The 11,161-nt window shown below is 36.6% G+C and overlaps 1 protein-coding gene and 1 pseudogene across 11 annotated transcripts; both read left to right on the top strand.

Annotated features, from left to right (window-relative positions):
• The first annotated feature begins 710 nt into the window (after positions 1 to 710).
• Positions 711 to 3,826, top strand: LOC136210809 (uncharacterized). Of its 11 annotated transcripts, none has more exons than XR_010678224.1 (8): positions 711 to 907; positions 1,666 to 1,811; positions 1,949 to 2,096; positions 2,276 to 2,462; positions 2,543 to 2,651; positions 3,046 to 3,097; positions 3,314 to 3,354; positions 3,525 to 3,826. XR_010678224.1 is itself a non-coding variant. In XM_066002222.1 (7 exons), exons 3-6 carry the CDS (start codon positions 1,950 to 1,952, stop codon positions 3,324 to 3,326), a joined length of 315 nt encoding a protein of 104 aa, XP_065858294.1. In that variant the 5' UTR covers positions 711 to 907; positions 1,666 to 1,811; position 1,949; the 3' UTR covers positions 3,327 to 3,354; positions 3,525 to 3,826. The 11 variants fall into 11 exon arrangements, 3 of the variants coding, with proteins under 3 accessions (XP_065858294.1, XP_065858295.1, XP_065858293.1); XR_010678226.1 differs by having other exon boundaries at positions 3,447 to 3,826; XR_010678223.1 differs by having other exon boundaries at positions 3,314 to 3,826.
• Positions 3,827 to 4,935: 1,109 nt separating this feature from the next.
• Positions 4,936 to 9,201, top strand: LOC136219277 (UDP-N-acetylmuramoyl-L-alanyl-D-glutamate--2,6-diaminopimelate ligase MurE homolog, chloroplastic-like; annotated as a pseudogene).
• Positions 9,202 to 11,161: the final 1,960 nt, after the last annotated feature.

Below are 11,161 nucleotides of genomic sequence, written 5' to 3'. Positions count from 1 at the left end.
TTTTTCTCAATGAACTGTTTAGTCCATAAAGTTTTGCTCGGCGAACTATTTAGTCTCTGCCATTAGACTCTCATAAAGATTCTATTAGTAAATTTGGATTAGCAGAAACATCTTTCGTTATCACTGAAGCAGTTGTAGTAAACATGAGTTGTGAATATGGAGGAAATTAAACTCACCATTGAGAGTAAGAGGATTTCCACCTTCAATTCTAAGAGGAAGAGTAAGTGAGAGAGATTTGAGTCGATTTCTACCTTCAATTCGATTCTACCTTCATTGAGTGAGCATGAGTGATTCGATTATGGGTTAGAGATTCGATCATTTCTCCATTTTTTTTTTAGCGCGAGTTGTGAGAGAAAGACATAGAGGTGTGAATTGTTTTTGATGGATAAATAGTAAAGGGTAATTTAATCATTTCGAAATTCATAAACGTTAAAAAATCTAACAAACAAATGGAAGGACCACTACAAAAAAAATTAACCTTGTACCAACACTTTTTAAAATGCACTTTAAAAAAGTGTAGCTACAAAATATCTATCTATTTACTTTTATTTTACCATTCTACAACTATTTACTTATTGTTAAAGAATTGGAAGAATGAATAAGGCCCATTGAACCTATCCAACACTTCATTGAATTTTTTTGGCCCATCACAACTACAAACTTTGAGATACCTCACAAGAGCCCAACGATTCCTTTGTTGTTAGGCGGCATGGTAATATCGCAAAACGTTTCCTCAGCCTTCTCCCTCACCACTCCACTCCTCCGATCTTCTCTCTTCGCGCTTCTACAACTATTTACTTCTCGGTCACCACTCCTCCATTTTCTCAACTGGTGAAACTCTTGCTCATTTTGACGAGCAAGATCAGCTCCGGGTCGTTGTTCCTGCTGCCTTCACCCTAACTTGCAGGTATGAAAAATTCTTAGTGTTCTCCGTCAGGCATTACAATATTTAGTTTGAGATTTGTCGAATTGAGGGATTTTAATTGATGTAATTGGCTTGTATTATACATGTAGTTTGGCCTTTTGTTTTCTTTTCTACTGTTTTTGGTTCCGATTACTAAAAAGCATGTTTTGATGTGCATATTTTTGTGAAAATGATTCGTTCATCCGACTGGATTTTGGATCTGGAAATGCTGTTTTCCTGTAAATATCACAGGCGGTGAGTAGTTTGTTGAAAGCTGATAGAGGACTAAAAAAGATGGGTGAAGTTGGATTGTTATCCATGAATATACTTGACATTACAGCCAAACACTGCCCTTACTAAACCTGGCTTTATTTTATAGAATAAATCAAATCTACCTTTCAGTCTTAGGTCTACTTGTCGTGGGTTCATATAATGTTGTCGGGTCGTGTACACAATTGCCACTCTAGTTCTTAGTTCTTATACTTGAAATTTGTGAGATCTTAATGTATAAGTGCAGTTGGTTTAAGGTCTGTTTAAATTAAACTTTCTTTCCCCTTCCAAGGTTTCATTAATTCCTTCATGTATTTAGATAATTTTGAATGTGATTGATGCTTGCAATATTGTATTTTCAAGGTTAATCCTAGCATGATGTTTGAGTTGTCTGTTAGTCGTCTCTGGGTAATTCAATTTGCAGGTTGTCCCTAATTTGAGATCGAGCCTATCTAATTGATGAATTGAAATATTTAATTGATTTTTGCCAGTGACTGTTCGAGGTATGATTTGAATAAAAAACACATAGAAGGAAAGATTGTGGTGTGAAGACTTGTTATAGAAATTCCAGCTATACAACATATACAAAATGCAAATGGAATTGGAGTCATATTTATTCATGACATTGAGGCATATGGTATGCATCTTCACTCTGCTATATTGAATTTCATGTTAAACAAATACCCTAAAGGAACTTATAGTACGTTGAAACATTTAACACATAGATTGATTTTATATGAAACTACTAATGGTTCAAGTGTCCTCTGTGTATAGTATGAGGTCAGGAGGATCTACAAAGAAGTCAAATAGTGCTTTGGATTCTGCTCTTGCAACAAGCAGCAATGCTAGCTCTGAGCTAAGCGTGAATAACTCCCATTTCTTTGATGGGATTGAAACAGAAGTTAATTACTATATGAGTCAGGTAAGTGAAGTATGAGACCATTAGCCTTCAAAATTCTTCGTATTTTCTTATAGTATTGTATACTTGGAAACCCAAGTTCGCTTCTATTCCACCTCTGATTCGGCCTCTGTTTTCGTTACAAAGAAGATTAACAATTACAATTTTAATTAAGTATGATGATGATTAGTTACATTATACAGATGCAATCACCACCATCGTAGTTGAAGGTCTTTCCAGCGTCGGATCCGGTGGTCTTAGTGATAACATATCTATATCCTTTGCAGAACTTGCAAAGTGCTCTGCTCCTGCTATTCTTGCTATCTTCAACTGTGATATATCTGCTCCAAACAAATAAGAAATCATTGGAATCATATAATGAACCCAACGGTAAGAGCATCTCCAACCGTCTTTAGTTAGGATTTTAAGTTAAAATTTGAGGAGATAAAATTAAAAACTAACTCCAACAGGTAAGAGTCTGAGAAATGATCTAAGGGATTTAAGAAAATGAAAGAAATGAAACATGAAAGCTGGTGGGAAGGCTGAGCATCCATGGTGGATTGTGGCTACTGAATAAAGGTAGCCCAATTAAATTGATTTATGGTGACATAGTAAAGGTTTGAATTGGATTAATATATATATTATAAGCCTAATTTGAAATTTGATTGTCAAACAATTTTTTTTTTTTGGTTCAGCCTATCTGGCTTGATATATTTTGTTGCAGGAGGATGTGAAACTTATTTATTTGGTTCAGCCTATTTGACCTGATTTATGGTGACATGGTAAAGGGTTGAATTGGATTAATATATATCTAATAAGCTCAATTTGCAATATGATTGTCAAACAATTTTTCTTTGGTTCAGCCTATCATATTAAATGATTTATTAATTAAGTAGTGGTTGCAATTGAAGAAGAATATGAGATAATCTTTCTCCCTTTGCGTATTTCATTGAACTCTTATGGGTAAATGTAGGTGATAGGATTTGGCATATATGCTTCATGAGGATGATACCCTATTACCCAAGGTTTGTACTGACCCTATTTTCTCTATATTTAAGATTTTTGGTATTGTGAATTTAGTTTTCTGTTTATAATGTTCATTTGCTAATTCATAGTTCTAGTAATTTTATGACATCTTAAGAATTTTTTTTTCACAACCCAGACATGTAATTAATCAAATTACATTGAAATTTTACAAATTTGAATTCCTTAATTAAGTTTTTATGTAAATTGATGAGCAGGGCAAGGAACTAAAGAAAGTGGTAGGTGATGTAACTTACAGGTAAATCAAACCTCTTAATTAATTTAATTATCATTTATACTAATCCTTTTTTTTGCTGTCGTAATTAATTTATGTTTTTTCTGATTGATTAGAATGTAAAAATTGTGTTTCATACTAAGCAACTAAGATGTTGACAAATTGTGCAAGTGATGATGATCAGTTGGTTGCAGGGAGGTTGACACTATTGGCATATTCTGTTGTTGGAATACATGGCCGTTATACAATGAATTATTGAGGACCAAATGCACGATTGCTACTGACTTCATTGGATAGTAGTTATCACATTTTTTTTTTGTCATTATTATTGAATATTTGGAGAAACACTTCATCATTTCCATTTTTGAATAGAGAAGCAAGTTTAGGGAAAGATTTGAACTTTTAGAGTTATTTGCCTTATGTTAATATTGTATTTTTTTTTATTTTAGACATGCTTGTAAGAAACTAAACCTCTTTTATGAAGAAATATTTGGAATTTTCAATTATTGGAATACTGTACTTATTATTCAAGTTTTTAATTTGATTACATTTTTATTCATTTTATTTTAGTTTTTATAATTATAAAAAAAAATTTGATAAAAAAAAAAGGCACAGCCGCCTAGGAGAAAGCGTCACTAAAATTCTCCAAAATCCTCCAAATCCGTCAAAAACCGTCGCAAAAACATCAAAACCTAGCCGTCCCTATAGAAGCTTACCCCGACGCCTTACAAAAACCGTTGCTACAGTAGCAACGCCTGTTGTAATGACGCTTTTGGGCGGTTTTATAAACCGTCGGTAAAGACTATAGCGACAGTAAAAACCGTCGCTACAACAGAAATATTCCGTCGGCAAAGGCATTGTTTTTTGTAGTGGACTAAACGGTTTACTGAGAAAAAAGTTAGAGACCTTACCATGTGTTTTTGAAAATACAGGAACTAAACAGTGTTTTTTATCAAAATATAGAGACTAATAAATTAATTATCCTAAAAATTATTATATTCCGCACAACTGCACAACTCTTTGGCAAAAATAAATTTCGGATATGTTTTATTTATATAGATACAATTTTAAATAAGAATTAATTGAATTTAGAATTTCGATTTTACTAATTTTGCTTTTTTGCCAATGCATCAATTAGATTAACTGATAAAATGTGAGGAAAATAAATAGAAGCAAAAACTGTATTAATAAAAGAAATCTCAACAAAACCCTCGGAATAGAAGTATGGATCCTGAACAAATAATTTTGATAGAAATTTCGCAAAACAGAAGCAAAAATTCTCATTGAACTCCTCAAAATAATATTAGAGCGTTGATATTCTGTACCAGCATATAAAGTAATGTGCTGACTGTAAAGCATTCCACGGTTGCGCAGAATATAATAATTTTAATTATGAAAATCGATTTCAGGTATCAAAACATAAAAATGATATAATTTGGATATTAAAAATATATTATACTTTAAGGTCTAATTTGATTATGTGTTAATTTGACCATTCGTGCAAACTTTAAGGACTCCGTTGATACTCAAACATTGATTTCGGTTTGATGGGCAATTTTGCCATTGCCAATTTGAAACGCATCGTATCACCGCGTATGCAAAACCGACTCTCTTTCTCTTAAACCATTCACTCTTACATCTATTCCTTCTCTCTCGAAACTTCAATTTTCCTTTACCCGTCGCCCGCATCCACCACTCGCCGTAGGCAAAGGTGGTAAATTTTACCCTACCCCTTCGGACGACGACCCGCCCGAAGCTCCGGAAGACTCTGCTCATGGAGTTTCAAAGTTCGCACAAATATACATCCAAGCTGATCGTGCCCGGAAAATTGAAGAAGACGACTTCAAAAAAAATCAGTCGACGTATCTTAACGCAATTGCAGAGACTGAGGACTCTATAACTGGTGAGAGTTCTGGTGATGATTTGTTTGGTGAAATAGATAAAGCAATTGCATTAAAGAGAGAAGAATTTATTAAGCAAGGACTCATAAAACCAAAAATCAGTAAGGAAAATGAAGCCATGGAGGGAATTGAGGAGTTATTGCCTGAGGAAGTAGTTGATTTAGATGAGATTAATGAATTGCAGGGGCTTAGAGTGGTAGATAGCGAGTCTGATGAGGATGATTCTGGTAGATTTGATGCAGGTATCAATGAACAGGGTGGAAAAGGAAATCTAGGGTTATCTATGGATCCCTCTTTTGATTTAGATTTTGATAGTTTCAGAAGAGAGAAGGCAACCATTGTAGAACCAAAATTTAGGATGAGTTTGGCTGAGCTTTTGGATGAGAGTAAAGTGGTACCAGTTTCAGTTGCAGGGGATTTGGAGGTGGAGATAACTGGGATACATCATGATTCAAGAATGCTGAATGCTGGAGATTTATTTGTATGTTGTGTGGGGAGAAGAACAGATGGACATTTGTATTTGAGTGAGGCTGATAAAAGAGGAGCAGTTGCAGTAGTAGCTAGTAAGGAGATTGATATAGAGGAAACTTTGGGGTGTAAAGCTTTGGTGATTGTGGAGGATACCAATGCTATTTTACCGGCATTAGCTGCAGCATTTTACAAGTATCCGTCTAAGAACATGGCTGTGATTGGGATAACAGGGACTAATGGCAAAACTTCAGCAGCATATTTGATTAAAGGGATGTATGAGGCAATTGGGTTAAGGACTGGGATGTTGAGTTCTGTTGCTTATTATGTACATGGGGAGAATAAGCTTGATTCGCCTAATACTGCCCCAGATGCTGTTCTTGTTCAGAAGTTAATGGCTAAGATGCTACATAATGGGACTGAAGCTGTTGTGATGGAGGCGTTCTCTAATGGACTGGCTTCAGGGAGGTGCAATGAGGTCGATTTCGATATAGCAGTTTTCACCAATTTAACAACAGATTCTTCGGATTTCCAAGGGACCGAGGAGGAGTATAGGGATTCCAAGGCTAAGTTGTTTGCTAGAATGGTGGATCCAGAAAGGCATAGGAAAGTTATTAACATTGATGATCAAAATGCTTCTTTTTTTTATTGCACAAGGGAATCCAGAAGTACCTGTTGTGACTTTTGCTGTAGAAAATAAAAGGGCAGATATTCATCCATTGAAGTTTGAGCTCTCACTGTTTGAGACGCAGGTTCTGGTTAATACACCTTCCGGTATATTGAAGATTTCATCTGGCTTGCTTGGGAGGCATAATATCTATAATATTCTAGCTGCTGTTGCTGTTGGAATTGCAGTTGGAGCACCATTGGAGGACATTGTTAGAGGGATTGAAGAGATTGATGCAGTACCTGGTAGATGTGAGCTAATAGACGAGGAACAGGCATTTGGAGTAGTAGTTGACCATGCTCGAACTCCAGAAGCTCTATCTAGACTACTTGATTCAGTAAGAGAGCTGTCACTGGTATGCTTGTATTACTTCCTACTGCCAAGTCTTACAACATATGGTATGCTTATACTAGGTGAAATGATGCTAATTTGCTGCAATAGTTGTTATCTATGTTACATGGAAAAGAAATTATATTAGGGAATGGATATATCTAAAAGATGATCTAGATAAATTAGGGATTTAGTGAACATGTGATTAGTATCTATGTTGCACAGAAAATGAAATGGACACTGGGAAATGTTACTTCTAAAAAACTATGCTAGGAAACGGAAAAGAACGGACATGAAATGCGGAAACGCTAGTGAAGAAGAATTTCCATCATCTGAAACGTTTCGTACGAATTTCCGAGAGTTTCGTTTTCCGAAATGGATACGGAAACGTGTAACGCTTTAAAACCACAAAGTTTCAGTAATGGTAGTATACATGAAAATATGTTTCTGCACCATCTTATGCTCTTACTAGGCACTGCTTTCTACATTTTGGAAATTCCATGCAGGTATTGAAGTAGTCAAATCATTTATTAGTTAATATTTTGAGATGAGTCCTGAAAATTCAAAATTTTCACTTATGTGTATTAGTCATCTTACCTAAATCCTAATAGTGCTGGAGTTATCTGCTTTATCATTAATTTTACTGTCAATTATGGGAACATGACCAGTACTTGAGAATTTCAGTTTTGGAAATGGATACGGAAACATGAAACACTTCAAAACCTAAGATCCCCTGCAACATAAGTTGATGTTGGCTTTCAGCATTCTGTAATATGTTGCATTGAAACTCTTCTTCACTAGTGTTTCCGTGTTTCATGTCCATTTTTGTTACTGTTTCCTAGCTAAATTTTCTTAGAAATAACTTTTCCCCGGTATCCGTTTCCGTTTCCATGTCTGTGCAACATAGGGTAGTATGCATGGAAATATGTTTCTGCACCATCTAATGCTTCTTGCTTTCTATGAAGTTATCGGTTGTGCTGGTGAGGGAGAAAGAGGCAAAAGACCAATAATGACAAAAATTGCAACAGATAAAAGCGATGTGACGATGCTGACATCTGACAATCCAATGAATGAAGATCCGTGTATGTATTTGAACTATATTGCATAACTAAAATGCCATTATTGCCAAACCCATACTAATTCTTCCGTCTTTATCAGTGGACATCTTGGATGACATTCTGGCTGGTGTGGGATGGACAATGCAGGAGTATTTGAAATATGGGGAGAATGATTACTACCCACCCCTTCCTAATGGACATCGCCTTTTTTTGCATGGTATTAGGCGTGTGGCTGTACGCTGTGCTGTTGCCATGGGCGAAGAAGGTGACATGGTTGTAAGTATTCAAGCCCATTTTTCAGCAATTTAGTTTATAGTATTGGATAAGTTTTCTCATATTGTTGGAGAATCTCTATTTTGCTTAATGTTATACGAATATGCCAAAGCAGTCATCTTTTTCAACAACGAACGCCATGCTTATGGACTTAACAAGTGTTGACCATGCTTGTTAATTCTCACATTTCTTAAAAGAATTTTGAAATTATTCTGTGTTGCAGGTGAGTGCTGGCAAAGGCCATGAAACTTATGAAATCCAAGGCGACAAAAATGAGTTTTTTGATGACCGTGATGAATGCAGGGAAGCTTTGCAATATGTCGACGAGCTTCACCGAGCTGGGATAGACACAAGTGAATTTCCATGGCGGTAAGTTAATCATTCTTTGAACTACAGGTCTACTAGATAGCGGTCTTAACTTTTCGGATTTCTGGAGAACCAATTATTGAAAATCTTGTCTTGCAAACTTATTTTTGTTGGCCAGTTCTCTAGTTTCAACAGGTGATTACCGTATTAAGATTTATGCGTCACCATAACATATCTGCCTTTTCTTATGGTTCTTTTGTTATGTGATCTTAAATATGATATAAATGACACACAAAAATCATGTCAAAGGGTTATGTCAAGCAAGATATCTCTGTAACTCGTGTTGTCATGTCTGAAATTGACAGTCCTAGCTTCATAAATCAAAGTTCTGATAAAAATCAAAGTTCCGTGCCGTTGTGATTTAGATTTTCGTCCCTGTTCATTCCTACTTCTGCAGGTTACCAGAGAGCCATTGATTTAGTTAGAATCAGTCATCTAACATTCCGAGAAGCTACCTCAGATGCGACCGGATAACTACAATTTATGCCTCTGCTCTTAGTATCCAACCAGAATCTGTTCAGTTCATGTCAAAAGAAGAACTTCAGAGCTTTGCGGCTAAAAGAAGAATCTGTTTACTTGAGAACAATTGATGAAGAATCGTTTAGATAGATTGATGGTAAGCTCTGCAAAAGTTGTATATAGTTATTTGGTGAGTTTCTTGACATCAATATATGGTGCAAACTACAAGGCATGAGGTCTGTGATATATAATTTTATATATATACCACTATACAAATGCATTTATATAAATATTAAACTAAAAGACACTGACAAACTAAAAGATACAAATCTCTATATTTCGTTTTTCTCGTTGTTTCTATGTGAATCAAAGTAACCGCAGTTACATATTTAGAATTCTACAAGAGATTTATACCGTAAATTTATTTTTGTTGTAATTGTGTTATTTGATTTGTGCTTAACGATCTTGGGTATGATCTAATGTGATTCAATCATTGTTAAATCAAATTAGAAATCAAATCTTTTTGAACCTGAAAGTGAAGCTTAAATAAATGATGGATTTGCATCCATATAAATAGTGTTCACAAGCCAGTCTGGCACAATAGTTGAAACGAAATCGCTAGCATTGGAACAGGCAAGCCTAGCTACCAAATGAGCCGCACTGTTCGCTAAACGAGTAATAAAAGCTAATTTAAAAGATGAGGTGGATCTTAGCAGGACTCGATAATCTTCCACAATCATACCATATTCAGAAATGTCCTGCTTTTCAGAGTGAATAGCATCTACCATAGCCTTAGCATCAGATTAAAAAATAACAGCAGAATAACCCAAATTAGCAATCCATAACAAACTCGTGCGGATTGCAAGAGCTTCAATGACACGTGGCTCCTTAATGCTTGGGATAAGACTGCTACTACAAAAGAGAAATGCTCCCCTTTCGTCCCTAATAACCGCTCCCATGCCACTGTTCTCTAATTCATTGAAAATGGCCCTGTCGATATTGCATTTGATAAAGCCCGGGCTAGGCGTGTTCCATCTATGTTGAGGATTTGGCGTAAAGTGGTTACCTCTCATCTGTGTGCCTTGTGTACGCGGGATTGGCTGGGCGGCCGTCGGCGGGGCCGTCTGTATGTGCGTTGCTTGCGTGTGTCGATTGCCCAAAGCTGGCACCTTCTGTTGATAGGCTTTCCAATCCTGAACTACCTCCAAACTGATTCGCCAAGCTGTGTCTGCTGGCCACCATCTCATGTGCCATAGGACTCTGCTTCTGTGGTCCCAGATTGCTTTGAGTGCACAACAGATTCTAACTATTTCTTCTAGATTTGAGTTGCTCAAGGCTTGGAGAAGCCACTCGTCAAGGTATCTATTATCCACTCTTGGCACAGGAACACCTGCTACACGCCAAATGTCACCTGCGAAACAACAATCAACAAATAAATGGTTATCCGTCTCTTCTTGCTCCACACATACTGGGCATTCAGTTGAAATGGGGACTCTTCTCTGGGCCAATCGAGCTCTAGTGGGTAAGCACTTTGAACACAGACGCCAAATAAATTGTTTCAGCTTAGGGGGAATCATCAGCTTCCACAACCTCTTCCAACCCTCCTGGACTCTGCTAGCTTCTACTAGCCCCATACCTGACAAGTAGCCTGAGTGAACATTGTAGTGTCCATCCCTTGACCAATGCCAGATCCTCATATCTTCCCCTGCATTGTATGGCAAGATAATATCACTAATAGCCTGCACTTCCACTTCGCTAAAGCAGCCGTTTAGTCTCTGCATATCCCACCCTCTTCCATTTTCAAGGAACAAGTCCGCTACCATCAAATTCTCCATTCCAGGGACCAAAAAGGAATTTATGCAAAAGCCCTCTAGATTAGGAACCCACTCATCCTCCCAAACTCCGATTGATCTACCATCTTCCACTCTCCATCTAACCCCTGTTTTCAATATACTAATGCCTTCCCATATGCTTCTCTAAACCATACTAGGATTATTGCCTAATTTGGAGAGAAGTAAGTCCTCCCTAGGGTAATATTTAGCTTTGAACATTTGACTCACTAAAGAATTTGGGAATTTTAGTAATTTCCATCCCTGTTTACCTAACATTGCTAGGTTAAACACATGTAGATCCTTAAAACCCATCCCACCTGAATCTTTAGGTCTACACAATTTACCCCAATCAAACCAATGAATGTTTCTTCTGCCCTCAGGTTTCATACCCCACCAAAAAGAATTCATTAATTTTTGCAGCTCATCACAGATAGATAAAGGTAAGAGGAACGTACTCATACAAAAGGTTGGCAAGGC

The sequence above is a fragment of the Euphorbia lathyris genome, chromosome 1 (assembly GCF_963576675.1).
Source record: "Euphorbia lathyris chromosome 1, ddEupLath1.1, whole genome shotgun sequence".
Taxonomy (NCBI): Eukaryota; Viridiplantae; Streptophyta; class Magnoliopsida; order Malpighiales; family Euphorbiaceae; genus Euphorbia; species Euphorbia lathyris.
This window is presented reverse-complemented; position numbering and strand designations above follow the sequence as displayed.